Raw genomic sequence first — 18012 nt, forward strand, 5'->3', positions numbered from 1 at the left:
TTTATTACTGTTTCATTCTGCTTTCTATAAATTCTGGTCTGAAACCAGTTGTCTTTAAACCCCTTTGGAACAATATTTATTATGATAACAATAAAATTTGTACAGTTTTGTACACTTATTTGAATTAAATTTAAATGAGGAATTGAACTTAAGTGAATTTATAATCTTCAGGTTTATACATATGACAGGACAGAAAAAACATAAGCTGGTAAACAGAATAAATATTAATGAAAGAAACGTGCTCTCACATCTATGACCAAATAACTTTTTATTTGGTACAGACTATATACAGTGACTCTTCAGCATGGCACAAATTGTGATGGCAATTACAAAATCTTGTTTTTAACATGCATACACACAAACCCTTAGTCTAAAGTATCCATTCTGTATGTACCGTCATATTACATTACAACAGAAGTGAATGAATAAAAAGAATATTCGCAAATGAAGTAAACATGCAAACACCCCTATAATGTATACACACAAACCCAAGCATGACCAACAGCATAAAGTTAAAAAAAAAAAAAAAAGCTTTGATGTTTAGTCTAATGACTAAAACCTCTCTTGATCAGTCTAAAATGTAGACTAAAATCTTTCTGGTCTGAGACGGACCAAAGGCTGAGCTTTCCCACCCCTAATAACCATCAAAGGACCATGAAATAAATCTACAATCTGTAGTATTTGTGTTCACACACCTGATTCAAGCTGAGGATCTACATAGCAGTCATTTATTTGAACTGTTCTGGCATTGTTCTTCTGATATCACAGTACAATTCAATGATACTGCAAACTGTGCACTATGAATGTACAGCCTTTTCTTCCTGTGCAGTCAAAGTTTGGCATTATGGAGTCATGGCTTAAATTGCATTGTATTACATGTACCAGTGGGGTTGTACAAACCAGAAAATGAAATGATATAGATATTCGGAGTGGGAGGGTGATGCTCAATCATGAGCGGTGCTTTCTGTTTGACAAAGTAGCTTTAACTTAATACAGTATGTGTGCAATCTGCGACATTTGATAGTCAGATCATTTATATTCTGTGGCTTTACTAAAAACATTGTAGTATTTTACTATCACTGAAAACTACAAAATAATTAATGTACTTAATTTGACAATGACATAACTGTTGACTTTTCAGGTAACTCTATTAATAATATATAACACAATATTCTCTTGATATTAGAACCATTTCTAGGCTAAAACTAGCTCATTAATAAAGTTAAAGACTAATAGTTTCATACTCAAAGAAACTTTTAACCTCTAAATACCATTTCCTTGCAGAAAAGTATACAAAAATATTAGTATTCTAGTAACATTGATAATTCTGATACATTTTTAAAAACTGCCTCCACCAGCTATTTTCTGTATGACATGAGTGTAATATCATGCTGTCCTTTGGAGAAGCTGTAATTTGATATTAATAATTCTAAGTGTGCATATTTGTTAAAGGAATTGTTCACCTAAAAATGAAAATTTGCTGAAAATTTACTCCCCCTCAAGCCATTCAAGATGCGGGTGAGTTTGTTTATTTGTTTATTATTAACAGATTATTCTGAATGGGTGCCGTCAGAATAAGAGTTTAAACAGCTAATAAAAACATCACAATAATCCACACAACTCCTGTCCATCAATTAATGTCTTGTGAAGTGAAAATCTGCATGTTTGTAAGAAAGAATTTCATGAAGATGATTGAAACTGTAAATCTGTTCCAAATTCATCCACATGTTGCATGGCCTGAGGGTGAGTACATTTCCAGCTAATTTAAATTTTTGGATGAACTGTCCCTTTAAGAGGCACTTTTGGTACGGAGCACATCACTATGTACATGTAGGGATTCGAGAACAAAGCAATTCAGTGATTGGTGCACTTGCAAAAAGCGTCCCTCTCAAATAGGGCCTTGACTGACTAATATTTTTCATGAATGTTCATTAGCATAATGAGAATAAATGGAGTCCGCCTCCCTCCACTCCATTAAAAAAAAACTCCAATACTGATCAATAAATAGTCTTATTGTTTTCTGCTCAAACACCTGTTGAATTCAATTTTGTCCCTGCATTTCCTTACAGCCCAGTGTCTTCCTCTTCCTCTTCCTCTCCCTCTTCTTGTTGCGGGAGCAGCCTGTAGTGTTCAGCACCCAGTGGAAGGAAGGAGCGCGGCCGGTTCCTGTCTTCGTCCAGTGGGGAGTGATGGTCATTCAGCTCTGGCTCAGCGGAATTGCATTTGGAGTATCGTTCTCTTGGAGGCTCAATCTCGCCCTCCTCCACTGGTGGGCTCCGTCCACCTCTGAGGAAGGAGAGCAGGTAGCCAATGGGAACGGGGAGAGATGCTACGATGATTAGCATGGAAAGCATGACCAGAGCCCATCCAGGATACTCAAGGCTAGTTTCTGATCCCTGACAAAGAGACATACTGTCACCACACTTGGGTAGATAAACTGTAGCAATATGACAAAGGTTTTTGTTCATACAATAAAAGTTAATGGGGTCCAAAACAACATTGTAACCCCTTGACTTTCATTGTACACCACCATGCAATGTTTTTAAAGAAACTAATAAAAAAATTTATATTCATCAAAGAACACTGAAAAATAAAATGCATCAAGGTTTCCACAAAAACATTTTGTTTTCAACACTGATAAGAAGAAGAAATGTTTCTTGAGCAGCAAATAAACATACTAGGATCATGTGACACTAAAGACTGGAGTAACGGCTGCTGAAAATTCAGCTTTGAAGCACAGACATAAATTACATTTTAAAACATATTAACAATAGCTGTTTTCTATGTTAATGGTAATAATAATAGCAATAATTACTGTTTTTTGATCAAATAAATGCAGTCATAATGAGCACGAGAGACTTCTTTCAAAAACATTCAAACCCATCATTTTGAACAGCAGCATATTTGTAAAAAAAAATACCAAGACTTTTTTCAAAAATATATATACAGGTCTGAAAAACATGAAGGTGAGTAAATGATGACAGATTTATTTGGCCCTTTAAAGGATTAGTTCACCCAAAAATGGAAGTCTTGTCGTTCCAAACCTGACAGACCTTCTTTCATTCATTTCTGGACCTTGACCATGGTAGTTGTATTGCTGTCTTATGGAGGGTCAGAAAGCTCTTGGATTTCATCAAAAATATCTTAATTTGTGTTCTGAAGATGAATGGTCTTACAGGTTTGGAACGACATGAGGGCGAGTAATTAATGACAGAATTTTCATTTTTGGGTGAACTATCCCTTTAAAAAGGCATCTACAGTCATTATTACCCTTAATAAGGATCAGCAAGTGATGAGGATGGCACATAAAATTATAGGAGACTGCACACACCCTTTGAATGTTTATTTTAAGTGGATACCTCTTGGGAGACGTCTAAGGTCAATTAAATGTTCCACAAATCGGTACAAATTTACTTTTGTGCCTGAAGCAATACATTTATGTAACAAATTTAGCTGATTTAGATGAATTGAATGTAATTTTTTTTTTTTTTTTTTTTTTTACTTGCTGTTTTGTGTTGTTATCTGAGTATTTGTGTGATAAGTGTTGGATATGTGAAGCACTACGGAAGTTTGAATTAATTGCCCCAAGGGGATTAATAAAGTTCTAAACTAAAAACTAAAACACTATTCTTTTTTTACACGGAAGTTAGTTTATAATGGTCCATCTTATTTGAGAGTGTATAATACCGTGGTGTGGTTCCAAGCTGTGTAAGTGGGCCGTTTGAAGACCATGCGGAGAAGACTAGCAGCCAGCAGTCCCACCATGCCGAGCGGACACACATACTTCCACAAATAGCGATAAATCACCGGAGGGCGCCAGTGCAGCATCACCTCCACATCATCCAAGAAACTGGAGAACAGCAAATACAATGAGGATCAAAAAACAACACATGGCTGATTACAAAAACCATATTAACCCCATGATAATCATCTTAGAAATTTATCATCTCACCGATCAGCACCATAAATCCACGCCACGCTGAAGGTTTCAAAAACCACAACGATGATCAGAGGCAGTGTGGCAGAATAGTCATCAAACATGGTCACGAAATAGTTGCCACTTCTCTGAGTGAACAGCAGGCCAATGAAGAAGCCAAGGATACAGCTACACACTGCAAATTACACAAATGATACAGTCAAGTTATGTGACATTTACAGCCACGGCACAATATCCTTTAGTATTAGCATGTCTATTTGTGTGTACCCGTCAACATGGTCTTGTGGCGCCCCAGCACTCGGAAGTTGTCCATGAGTGGGGTGAGAATCCCCTGCATGGTGCCAAACATGGTGGAGAGGCCCAAATTCAGCAGCATGAGAAAGAACAAAGTCGACCAAAATGGACTTGCAGGAAACAATGCCATCGCCTCTGTAAATGCTATAAATGCCAAACCTGTACCCTCCACACCCTAAAAGAAATAGAAACAGGAACAACGCAGATGGATAGATGGACTCTCAAAACCAGAAACAATTTCATTATGATAGTGAGACACGTTTGGATATTGAATATGCACTGAAGCACATGCATATATGTGAATCCCACCTTGCTCATTTCTCTTTCCAGGTCACAGTCAGTGATATTTGACCCTAGTAGACTACCATAGTGGCTGTACCATTCTCTGTAGTCTTGAAGAATCACAGATTTGGGGTCTGAAATGTTGAACCATGGCCACCAATGCTCTGTTGAACCTGTTGTTGCCATTCCTGCCATCCTGGCCACATTACTACAGAGTGATATTAACATTACATGTATATCGTTTTTAGTAACACAGAAAAACTATTATCTGGATCCTATTGTATATACAGTGCCCTCCACTAATATTGGCACCTTTGGTAAATATGAGCAAAGGTGGCAGTGAAAATAAATCTGCATCTTTATCCATTTGATCTTTCATTCATTCATTCAAAAAAAAAAGTTCTAGCCTATCACTGAAGTAAAACAATGGGAAGTGGGGGGGACATGTCATTATGAAATAAATTTCTAGGGGTGCCAATAATTGTGGCTAACATGCATTGGAGAAAAACATTTATTTTATAATGTGAGTTTCCCCCCCATTTCAATTGTTGTACTTTAATGAAAGGTTAGAATTTTTTGAATCAAAGATCAAAAAGATAAAATGAAGCAGGTTTATTTTCACAGCTGCCTTTGCTCAAAATTTCCAAGGGTAATCTGAAGGGACACAAATTATGGAAACGAATAGTGAGATGTATCGTTGTAAAGTTTACACAAGACATTTATAATGTTACAAATATTTATTTCATATAAATGCTGCTCTTAAACTTCCATCTTTTCATCTACAAATTTTGGGGGGAAAAATTTATGTGCACAGTTTTCATAAAAATATTACGCAGCAAAAACATTGATAATAACAGGAAATTTCTTGTGCACCAAATCAGCTTATTAGAATGATTTCTGAAGGATTATGTGACACTGAAGACTGGAGTAATGATGCTGAAAATTCAGCTTTGCATCACAATAATAAATTACATTTTAAAATATATTTAAATGTAAAAAGTTGTTTTAAATTGTAATAATATTTCACAATATTAGGGTAAGCGTACCTATTAAGCTCACGTACCCATTAAGCACACTTCCAATTTTGAGGTCAGATTATAAAAAGAAAAAATAATTTATTATCCTACTTGATGTCTTAACCAATTGATATGTTTACCTCCTGTAATTTCAAGTCAATCAGATCATTGCACACTGAGATATGAGTATCCATGTGTTCACAGGCGGCCATTTTGAAAGCTATCTGAAAACTTTCACCAAAAGAGGAGCCCCTTAAATGTGCATTTTTTAGATGTTTAAGCCTTTATTTGTAATGGTCTCCTCACAGACCTGCTGCTGCCAGGATTCTGACTAGAACCAGAAAATCTGAGCATATCACACCAGTCCTCAGGTCCTTACACTGGCTTCCAGTTACATTTAGGATTGATTTTAAAGTACTTTTACTCATTTATAAATCACTCAATGGTCTAGGACCTAAATATATTGCAGATATGCTCACTGAATATAAACCTAACAGACCACTCAGATCATTTGGATCGAGTCAGTTAGAAATACCAAGGGTTCACACAAAACAAGGGGAGTCCGCCTTTAGCTATTATATGCCATCCACAGGTGGAACCAGCTTCCAGAAGAGATCAGATGTGCTAAAACATTAGCCACATTTAAATCCAGACTCAAAACTCATCTGTTTAGCTGTGCATTTGTTGAATGACTGTGCTACGTCCGAACTGACTGCACTGTATTGTACACATAATCATTTTTATTTCTAACTGTTCTAAATTCATTTTAAATCAATTTTTAAATCATTTTAAACTTTTTTTTTTTTTATTTCTGGTTTTATTGTTGTGATTATTTTTTTAATGATTATTTTACTTCCTTTTATGTAAAGCACTTTGAATTACCATTGTGTATGAAATGTGCTATATAAATAAACTTGCCTTGCCTTGCCTTATTTTGGGTAAGTTTCACTACTTACTGTAAAATTAAGAGATTAATGTTCAGACTTTTGCATATGGAACTTGGATGTGGGAAATAATTACAGTTAGATCCAAAAGATAGTTTTAGCAACACAGCGCAGATGCTACAGAACACAGTTAGCTGACTAGCTGTATAAGATTGTGTGCTACGCTAATATATTACTTCACAGGCATTACTGGCTTGTACTTTTACATCCATAATATTATAAATTGGCAGTTTATTGCTGGTCTGTGGTTTTGCACTGCTGTAATTTTTAAAGATTTCATATTATTGTAAGGTGAGCTTAAAGGGTGCACTACTGTGAAAATCACACAGCTTCAGTGTGACATCAATAAGAAAAAGCATAATTTCATAGATATTGTTAATAATAGTTGTTCATATTAAAATATGTATGAACGTAATACATGACCTAGACTATTTATTTAGCAAAATCCTGTCATTTTAATAAATATTACATGAAATTTATTAAAAATCGTTGCTGCTCCAGTTAAGCTCAGTGTGCTCTCTTTAAGCTCTTCCACATTGAACGTCAATGTAAATACTTCATAAACAGACTAATAATTTAATATATAATAAGTTTAATATAAACTGATGGTTGTCACTTTAAGTTAATCTTTATAAAATGGTTAATAACTTATTTTCACAGCTTTAAGATGACAAAATCTAGACGTAACTATAGTTTATGCCCAAAGATGAAAGAGGCATGTCATTCGTACAAAGAAAGAGCCATCAGAAACCCGCTGTATCTGTCCAGGAAAAAAAGTGACTAAAGGCTGGAATACACTACACAACTTTTAAAACACCAGGTATCATACACTTAACTTTGTAAATAGTCACAAAGGAAAACTGGGCATCATACACTAAACGACTGAGGATCACACACTACCAGTGTATTCCAGCCTTAAGAGATTATACACTCTCAGAAATAAAGGAACAAAAGGTTTCACTGGTGCGGTACCTTTTCAAAAGGTACACTTTTGTACCTATTAGGTTCAAATATGTACACTTTAAGTACTAATATGTACCTTTAAGGTACCAAAATGGACTCTTTAGGTACAAACATGTACCTTTTGAAAAGGTACCGCACCAGTGACAGCTTTTGTACCTTTATTTCTGAGAGTGTAGACAAGTTGACATCCATTTAATAAGAGGCTTCATAATGAGGCTAGTTTTTGTGTTCATCCCCATGAGTGAAATGTTTTATTGGTTTATTATTAGATTTTTGAATACGTGTTACTTAACTGAATGTGGACTAGTCTAGATGTATGCAATATGAAAGACACTATGAATTTATTATAGTCTAACTGATATAATTGAGTGCCTTGTTGCTTGATTTTAGTGTTCTGCTTTTTTGTGATTGACTTCGTACCTTCAAATAAAACATTTTTCAATTATTCTTTAAAAATGTTGTTTAAAATAAACAAGAAATTTTAATAAAACATGATGTGAGCTTAATGGGAACAGGGGTGTGATTAAAGGGTACAAAAATTACCCATTAAGCAAAGCCAGACTTTTTGCATTTAATGTATTTAATCTTAATGGAAATGCTTTTGTCATTTAAAATAAAATGAAATATTTTTGTGTGAGCTATTAATATTTTATTTTAACATAACTTCGTGTACTGAAACCAACATCTTGTGCACTAAAAATGTCTCAATGTAGATTTTGGTGAGCTTAAAGGGATAGTTCACCCAAAAATGAAAATTCTGTCATCATTTACTCACCCTCAAGTAGTTCCAAACCTGTACGAATGTCTTTGTTCTGCTGAACACAAAGGAAGATATTCTGAAGAATGTAGGAAACAGAGCAGCTCTGGGGCACCATTAACTTCCATAGTATTTTTTTTTCCTACAATGGAAGTCAATGGTGCCCCAAAACAGCCTGGTTGCAAACTTTCATCAAAATATCTTCATCTGTGATCGGCAGAACAAAGAAATTCGTACAGGTTTGGAACTACTTGAGGGTGAGTAAATGACAGAATTTTCATTTTTGGGTGAACTATCCCTTTAATAGGTACGTTTACCCTACTGTTTTTACTCTGATTTTGTTCAAATGCAGCTTTGGTGAGCATTTGAGACTTTGATCAAAAAATATTACTGATGGCAAACTTTTGAACAGTGATGTGTGTCCTTTTCATAACACTTTCATAAATTAAGGTGACAGATCAAATACAATTGTATCTCAAGCAAAAAAGGAGGAAAATGAACACAGATTCTTACTTACGTTGCAACACAATCCAAAGCAATGTTCTTGGCTCTGAAACCGAGGACCACAAAGACAACCAGAGAGGCCAATACTGAGGTCATGAAGTTGATGCCTGAGACCATGATGGCATCCCGGTGGCAGTTGTTATGCACAGGATTGTAGGACGAGTAAGCGATCACAGAGCCGTAACCCAGACCCAGTGCAAAGAACACCTGTGTAGCAGCCTGACGCCACACCTTCACTTCCCCCCAAATCTCCAGCTAATATAGACAGGGAGAAACAGACTATGATTACACAATCGTCCCTTTGAATTGCACTTTATGGGAGTAGTGTGAGCTCTTGTTGTCACCTTAGGGTAAAACATATATTTGATGCCCTCTATAGCGCCGTCCAACATGAGCCCTCTGATTAGAAAACAGATCAGCACAGCGTAAGGAAACACAGAGGAGAAATACATCACCTAAAGAAAAGAAGAGACAGATCATTATCTTTTTATGTCTTAATTTAATCCGTTGATTCCAAGTTTTGGCAACAATTTTGAACACTCTGGAACCAAATGTCCCTTAGAGGACACTAAAACATCACAAAAATAGCAAAACAGCAACACTGAAAAGAAAATGGCTTGATAAAATTCTTTATTTTTTTACAATGTAAAAAGGTTTATCTGAGGTTAGGGGATAGAAAATATCATTAGTTCAGTATGAAACAATAGATTTACAAGAAAAGTCTCCACCATGATAGAGAAACAAACATGTGTGCATGTTGTACCTTGGCAGAAGACTTGATGCCTTTGATCATTGCGAGACACACTATAGCCCAGGCTGCAAGCAGGCAACCAGTCATGACGGGGTTAAACTCTCCTGACTGATCTATGGAGTCTGAGATATCCAGAGCCTTTCTGAACCAGAAATATGAGGTAGGAGAGCTTGCTGCACATTCCTTCACTGAGACAGGAAGATGAGATGTGTTACAACACAGCCGTACAAAAACCCTTTATATCAAAGTCACGCAGTACACAAAGAGTGTAATTATCAGGTATGTATGCGAGTAACTGACAAGTGGAGTGCTCATTAGTGGATTGTTAACACTATGAATTTTTTTTACACATTTGAATAGAAAAACTGGTTTTCATTTGTGCCTTTGCCTCAGGCAACAACGAAACGTGTTCTTCCATTGAACCTTTGACCTAAAGTTTGAAAGCAGTGGGTTTTACTGTTATTTTAAAAACTTGATGTTTTCATTACTACATACTGTGCATTTAAGTTTCCTTAATTGTTTCAATTAATTTTTTTTTTATTTACAGTTTTTCCTTGTTTGTTCATTTTTGTGTTTTGGAAACCATTATTGCTAATATAATGCTTTTAAATAAAACTAAATATAAATTTCACATACATATGCAACTATTCAAGAGTTTGGGATCAGTAAGGTTTTTGAATGTTTTTTATTTAAAATGATGCTCACCAAAGCTACATTTATTTGCAGTGCAATAGAATTTAAAATAACTGTTTTCTATTTTAATATATTTTAATGTGATTGAAAAACTGAATTTTTAGCAGCCACTGTCACACGATCCTTTAGAAATCCTTAAAATCTGCAGATTTGCTGCTCAGGAAACATTTCTTATTATTATCAATGTTTAAAACAGTTGTGATGCTTTAAATTTTTGTGGAAAACCGTATTACTTATTTTCAGGGCTTTCAAGAAAGTTCAAAGGAACAGCATAAATTTGACAATTTTTGTATTATAAATATCTTTGCTGTCACTTTTGATCAATTTAATGCATCCTTGCTGAAAGTATTAATTTATTTAAAAAAAAAAAAATTCGGACTTTCTCAAACTTTTGAATAGTAACATAGTAAGAAACTGATTACTAATTTTATGTGTATATGACTACAAAATGACTCAAAAAATGCCATTTCAGGTGATTATATGTTTGTGAGCAACATACCTGTCTGGTTTGAGATCATATCTACAGGACACTGTTCCCATGGCAATGGATACTGGAATGAATTCCCCAAATAGAACAGAGACCAGGCAATGATCACATTATAGTACAGGGCCACGAAGAAACAAACCTGAGAAAAACAAGAGCAGCATGAAAACGCCTGTGTAGATGTGTCATTTTAAACCAAACAGAAAAAGTCATTGTCATTATCTTTACTGGTTCTGTTACTGAAAGACAAACTCCGATAACCTCAAATATCGTGTAAGATACCAACATTGTGGAACGTCTGCCATATGGTCTTACTGACAATCTGATAACTGTTATCATACAAGCACACATATACAAAAGCACACAGGAAATCCCCTTATATTCTCATACAGAGAGGAAATACTCCCACTCCTCACATACAAACACAGAATATATATCAACATGTTTTTATAGACTGCAGCTATTTTAGAAACGCTCACAACAGTGAACGAAAGCTGGCTGCGTTCTTTAAAGCTTCTGTTTTGACAATTCCACCCAGCACCACACAAATATTTTCTCTAAAATTTCTAATTTTATTGCATCAGCAACCACAAAATATTTTGGAAACAACGTTTCCTGTTGCAACTAATCTAGGGATTTACAGAAGCTGAAGCCATAAATCAAGTTAAAAGCATCCCATGTCATGTAACCACCAGACGAAACATGATACCTTTCAGCTTGTTTTAAATATAAACTCTCCAATAATATCTCTGAAAAAATGTCAACACGCTACTTTTGTCTATCTTTGTTATAATGTCTGCTATGCACTGGAATATATATATATATATATATATATATATATATATATATATATATTAGTGTGTACACACGTCTATATGTATTTTTCTATGCATACGTATACATAAGCTCAATGTTACAATGCAATAAAATCATTTTCTTCAAGTACTAAAACATTAGTTTTTCTCATATAGAGAGTGTTTTACCATGCAGCTGGAGTAACCGATGCCAGCGAGGCGAGGCGAGATGTGCTTCCAGACCCCGATGCTGCCCTGACGGATGCTCTGTCCAGCGGCCAGCTCCATGAAGAACAGAGGAACCCCGATAATGAGCAACAGCATCACATACAGTAACATAAAGGAACCTGAAGATAAAGACTGTTTGATTATGTTAACAAACATTTCAATTTCACACACATGCAAAGAACAATAGTACCCACCTCCTCCATTTTGGTGGCAGAGATAGGGGAACCTCCAGACATTGCCCAGGCCAACGCTAAAGCCCACCTGGGCGAGCACGTACTGCAGCTTACTGTCCCACGCTGGCCTGTCGTCCTCTTGCCCATTAGCACCCGCAGACCCTTCTTCATCTGCCGCCACCAGAGCCGTGTCTGATCGACTCTCAGCCAATACACTGCCATCCTCATCATCGGGCAACGGCGGCTTCTCCATCTAGAGAGGACACAACATTTGTCACTAAACGTTAGAGAACATGAACAATGACCAGTCAGTGTTATTTTAGTATGATTCATATACTAATATTTCGAATGAGATTTTATTTTTATATTTCCTGTTTTCATTTTAATGTTGTTATGTGCTCATTGTCATTTTTATTCTATCTTTCATTTTATTTCAGCTTTAGCAATTTTGCTACTCCAACTTACTTATTTTAGCTACATTTCACATTTTTAATCTATTTTTTATTTCATTTCAGCTTTATTTCTATTAATGAAATCAATTTTTAATAGTTTTAGTTACAAGTAACAACACCTTGTTTTAACCACCATGGATAAAATGGTGAAGCGATTCATTTTTATAATGTTCCTTTCAGGTTCTCAGCAATTACATTATCAACAGAAGGTCTAAGACAGTGACATACACTCTTAAAAATAAAGGTGCTTCAAAAGGTTCTTCAAGCGATGCCATAGAAGAACCATTTTTGGTTCCACAATGAACCATTCAGTCAAAGGTTCTTTAAAGAACCATCTCTTTCTTACCTTTTTATAATCTGAAGAACCTTCTTTCGCCACAAAGAACCTTTTGTGAAACAGAAAGGTTCTTCAGATGTCAAAGGTTCTTTATGGAACCATTTAGACAAAAAGGTTCTTCTATGGTATCGTGAAGCCCCTTTATTTTTAAGAGTGTACAAGAGGAAAGAGTATGTTCAACATGATGTTCACAGTACATAAGGCACCTTCTTGGACATGTACACCCGTTTCGCAGAAAACCACGGGGAACCGCTAACCCTCTATTTCTCTTTATCTATCTCTCCACTTTGCTGTGTTTACTTCTCTCATTTTTTCTTGGACTCTCTCCCTCTTCCCTGGAGAGAAGTGAAAGGATTCATTGTGTTCTTTATGTAAGTTGGAGTGAGTAAAGTCAAAAAGTCAAGACCAACTTGCCATCTCCGTTTCCCTCCAGCTATCACTTTTCTTCTCACTTCAAGGTAAACAGACGATTATGGTGTAGAATGTACACTGAGAGCAGAAAACCAGAGTGAAGAGAGTGTAGAAAGGCTAAATGAATTAGTTGCCTTATATTATGTATAGGTCTATGTACTTGTTTTATTCAACAATGCATTTTTTTTTTAAACTTTTAATAATTTATTTTAATCTCTTATTTTATTAATATAAAATCAGTTTATAATTTGTATTTTATTTATTGATGGCATACGTTCACTCCTTCTTCGTCACTAACCGGTAGAGTACATCTAAATCTCTTTATCTTAGAAATAATCCAGACATTCTCCAGTGGAGATAAAGAGCTCAGCTGAACACAGGCGAACGACAAACATAGAAGTGTGTATTTCAAAATGGTGGTTTAAAGTCTTGTTAATTTTACAAATAATAAATGTTTGCATACAGATCGGGCCAAATATTTAAAAGTAAACACAAGGCAACCATAACTACAGCCCGCGAACACAATTCCAGCATCAGAGGTCTGTTGGTTCAAAACTAATTTTGACAAAAACTGTATTTCACATGAGATTTATCAACATACAGAGTTGAGTGATTGTGAAACACACAATCAGGACTGTTCAAGAAACTTTAGGCCAGTTAATTGCTGTTTATTTCCAATTGTTAGAAATCAAAAAGCTCTTTGAGATGTAGCTTGTTTGCAAGCTAAGGCTCCAGACAGATGGGAACTTACCTAATGTTTGGAAATCACTGTTATAATTTATTAAATGTTATCTAATTTATATTAAAATACATTTTACTAATTTAGTTGTAACTAACTAATTTAAAGTGAAAAGCACTTCAAATACTGTACTGTAAAGTGTACAATGTTCATGTAACCTCTTGTCAAGTGAGTTATTCTACATCATAAGATCTATTTTCACTATTACACTATTTATTATGAAAAGTGCTATACAATACAAAGCATTTGGAAAATGAAAGAAATTGTTTCCAGGACTGACAATATACATATCTGGTAACAATTTAATTCTTGTTTTATTGTATTGTAAAAAATAATGCCTATGTTGGTTATTGTATGTGGGTTTTTTTTTTTTGTATGATTAACAACGAACAAATACAAATTAAAGAAAGAAAGTTATATAAAAATGTTATAAAATTATTTTTTAATTGAAATAATCTCTAATGTTGGGTAAATATAAATATATTTTCCACATATTTTTTCAATAATTTTGATAAATGACAGACTTGTCTTTACAATTCAATGCTTTTCAAAGTATAAATGGTTCTGTATGCATGAAAATACATGTAAATAGTTGCCTCTATATTCATAAAAGGGGATCATCATATTTGCAGGTATTAAAAGGGTTTAAAAAGGTTGAAAACCCCTGAACTGGGGCATGACAAAGTCATGCGTCTGCATACGGTTTCACAGCTAAAGAGGCCATGTGGGTAAACGTTGACTTGAAGGAATCCGGTCTAGCACTATTTACCCACCGTATGAAGAAGGGCCCAGCTCGGGGATCTAGTATAGATTTTAATGCCGTGTCAGCATCTGAGGCTATCTTCAGGAGTTACAAAATGTTGCATAAATACACTCTTAAAAATAAAGGGGCTTCACGATACCGTAGAAGAACCTTTTTGTCTAAATGGTTCCATAAAGAATTAACCTTTAACATCTGAAGAACCTTTCTGTTTCACAAAAGGTTCTTTGTGGCGAAAGAAGGTTCTTCAGATTATAAAAAGGTAAGAAAGAGATGGTTCTTTAAAGAACCTTTGACTGAATGGTTCACTGTGGAACCAAAAATGGTTCTTCTATGGCATCGCTGTGAAGAACCTTTTAAGCACCTTTATTTTTAAGAGTGCATGATAAAAAAAAAATTAAACATTATCTGGTAAAATCTCACTAAACAAGTCCCTAAGTGAGTTTACTACATAAAAATGTGGTCTACTTGCATTAAAAAAGTGGGACAGTCCAATAAAATATGTTTAATAGAAAGAGGGGTCTTGCAAAACATACATAGAGTTGGGTCTTCCTCTGGGATCTAAGCACTCTCCACTGTGAGAGTGGAAAAATACAGATGTCCAGATCCCTCTCTATAGCAAAGACAGAGAGAGTGAGAGAGCATGTGAGAGAAGGAGAAAGGAGGTGTGTCACTGCGTCAGAGCTGAGTTGACTGACAAGCGGACTTTGTGAGGTGGAAAGTTTTCAAGGTGTCCTATGCCTCTATGATGATCTCGTGACAGGGGAAAAGTAAACATCTCATCCCTCTCTTGTCTCTGTGCCCTTGCATGTCTAGGTAGATGTTTGGCACGACTACTCTGCCAATTACACAAAAAGAAAGACAAAAGCTAACTCAACCTAGTGGGAAAGTGAACAGATTTTCTTTGCCTCTTTGTTAATCCTCCAAGTGCCTTTTCTACAAGTGCCAGTGACCTTCCCACTCAAACAGTTATTTGATTGGCTGTGCTATGTTTCTGTGCCAGTCTCATTTATGCAACTGTGCATGAGAACACATGACTATGCATGTAGTATCAACACCACTGATTGAAATATTGAAATTGACACCCTCTCCTTTGCTCTCGCTGTCCATGTGGATACCCACACTGTTTATATTTGTCAGTTTAAAGGGATAGTTCACCCAAAAATGAAAATTCTGTCATTAATTACTCACCGTCATGTCGTTCTAAACCCGTAAAACCTCCGTTCATCTTCGGAACACAAATTAAGAAGTTTTTTATGAAATCCGAGAGCTCTCAGACCCTCCCATAGACAGCAAGGGTCCTTACACGATCAAGGTCCAGAAAAGTACCAAGATGATCGACAAAAGTAGTAAAAATACTTTTTTGCGCAATTAAAACAAAAATAACGATTTTATTCCACATTTTCGTCTCTACTGTTTCTCTTGTGGACACACGCTCATGACAGAACATGATCCAGATCCAGCGTGACATGGATTACTTTGTCGATCATCTTGGTACTTTTCTGGACCTTGATCGTGTAAGGACCCTTGCTGTCTATGGGAGGGTCTGAGAGCTCTCGGATTTCATAAAAAACTTCTTAATTTGTGTTCCGAAGATGAACGGAGGTCTTACGGGTTTGGAACGACATGACGGTGAGTAATTAATGACAGAATTTAAATTTTTGGGTGAACTATCCCTTTAAAAGAAGCAAAATTTGACTTGTGTTTCAGGGTAAGAAAAATAAGAAACAACTTCACGTATTACAACAACTAACAACAAGTCCAATCTTATGATAAAACAAAATGTTTTTGTTTGCAACAAAAGCTGGCCGTTAATCTTAGTTTTTGAAATATGATTAATGTTTCTGAAACTGTAAAAAAAATTTATTATTTGATATTTATATGAACATTTGTATAAATATTCTATATGATTTTCTAAATCGTTCAGCACTTTGTGTCAACTTCTGTCGCTTTTATTGTGCTATATAAATATACATTTTGACTTGAAGTTTAAATTAATATACTCAAGGTATATTTTTGGCTGAAATTTTCTACAATATCACCAGCTTGGTGCAAATTTGGCAGCTGATGGTATTTTAGTAACATACCATTCCAACCAACCAGGAATATAATATATCACACACCACCAATGCATTTACTCTCAATATGTAAATAAATTAGACAGAACTGATCATAGAACCAATTTTATGTATTAAAGACCAAAACCAGTGACTGAGTTAAAACGTTTATGCAAAGCCTCAAATGCAATTGGACACAATTTGATAGTTTCTTACTTGTTTGTTGATAGAAACTGGTAAGACAATAAGAACATCCAACTCCTATCCACACATGAACATGTTAAGGAAACTGTTGCAATTCAGTTGAAAAGTTCTCGCTTGCAGCTGATGAGAAAACTCGCAGCAGTTCTTTGACTCTTACCTTGCAGCCCGTTTCAGGGGGAGTTGCCCTGTAGTAGTTTTTTGGCTTAAACCGCTAATCTTCGACTGGCAACCTCTGTTATCGATTCAGCTAAAAAAAATCCCGTCGTTCAGACCCACTGCGGTATTTATACCCCGCTTTGGGGGATCGCCACGCTGGAGGGCTCGGCTCCGAATGTACTAAGTACTTTAGTAAAAGGCAAATGTAACGCCAGACCCCAGACCTCTGTCATTGGAGAACAACTCAAGAGCTTTTTTACCTATGTTGTAACGTGCCCTCCCCCTTCTTGACAGCTCTTTGTGTCACATTACAGAACACGCGGTCGGAGCTCCCCTTTTGGGGTCTGCATTCTCTTTAATATCAAAACACTCACAAATATAACAAAATACCTACCTACATAAACACCCACAAAGTAGTAAGTATATAAAGTCCCTTAAATTGGTATTATATCACGTAGGGAGCTGCTGTGGACAGTAAAACGAGAGTAATGAATGGTAATACATGACCGCTAAGCTCCACCTCGCGCCACGCCTCTTGTTTATATTTTGCACATAATAAGCACATTGTTGTTCATGTGCGTTGAGAGCCTATAGAAAGTATGTGGGTACGCATAGATACTATATTAGCTACAAGAGCAGAAGTGAAGTAGCTAGTTCTTGCGAGAGGAGGCACATTGACAGGCGTTACATAACTTCACTCATTCTTGCCAAGAAAGGCCTATTGCACTTTTTAACACACAAGGGCGCCATTGCCTAACATGAGGCTTTCTAAAAGTATTCTGAGCATTATCAGTGTTATTATTGCTATTGTGGTTCTTTATTGAAAGGCCGTGGAGTTATACGGATATGGGCATTATTCTGTCTTATTTTGGGACGGGAGATATGGTTTACATCATGTCTGGGGATGAAATTGTGAAAGGCTGACAGTGCTGGACATTCAAATTGAACCCAGTGAGTCGAATCATTTGAATCCTTCACTGATTCATTCAGTTTCTGCAGGCACTGCATTCCACTGACTTACATTCATTCACGTCGGGAGACCAGAAACAAGCCCATTAGAAGAAACTTAATTTGAA

General features: G+C 35.8%; 1 protein-coding gene across 6 annotated transcripts; it reads right to left on the bottom strand.

Moving 5' to 3' along the window:
* Positions 1 to 284: 284 nt before the first annotated feature.
* slc6a16a (solute carrier family 6 member 16a) lies at positions 285 to 17435 on the bottom strand. Of its 6 annotated transcripts, none has more exons than XM_058771345.1 (12): positions 17331 to 17435; positions 11842 to 12073; positions 11609 to 11779; positions 10641 to 10767; positions 9461 to 9636; positions 9042 to 9152; positions 8711 to 8952; positions 4541 to 4721; positions 4205 to 4406; positions 3953 to 4112; positions 3688 to 3850; positions 285 to 2396 (listed from the first exon to the last, which is right to left on the bottom strand). In XM_058771345.1, exons 2-12 carry the CDS (start codon positions 12049 to 12051, stop codon positions 2064 to 2066), a joined length of 2076 nt encoding a protein of 691 aa, XP_058627328.1. In that variant the 5' UTR covers positions 12052 to 12073; positions 17331 to 17435; the 3' UTR covers positions 285 to 2063. The 6 variants fall into 6 exon arrangements, with proteins under 6 accessions (XP_058627328.1, XP_058627324.1, XP_058627326.1 ...); XM_058771341.1 differs by having other exon boundaries at positions 11609 to 11766; positions 17331 to 17434; XM_058771343.1 differs by lacking the exon at positions 17331 to 17435 and adding an exon at positions 16938 to 17258.
* Between the last annotated feature and the right edge of the window lie 577 nt (positions 17436 to 18012).

This window comes from Onychostoma macrolepis, chromosome 03 (genome assembly GCF_012432095.1).
Source record: "Onychostoma macrolepis isolate SWU-2019 chromosome 03, ASM1243209v1, whole genome shotgun sequence".
NCBI classification, from domain to species: domain Eukaryota; kingdom Metazoa; phylum Chordata; class Actinopteri; order Cypriniformes; family Cyprinidae; genus Onychostoma; species Onychostoma macrolepis.

Coding starts and splice junctions, on each gene's coding strand:
- slc6a16a (XM_058771339.1), bottom strand. CDS start 16,830: ATGTTCTTATTGTCTTACCAGTTTCTATCAACAAACAA. Junction 11,780..11,841: donor CTGCCACCAAAATGGAGGAG/GTGGGTACTATT, acceptor ATAATCAAACAG/TCTTTATCTTCAGGTTCCTT. Junction 4,407..4,540: donor TGGAAAGAGAAATGAGCAAG/GTGGGATTCACA, acceptor TATTTCTTTTAG/GGTGTGGAGGGTACAGGTTT.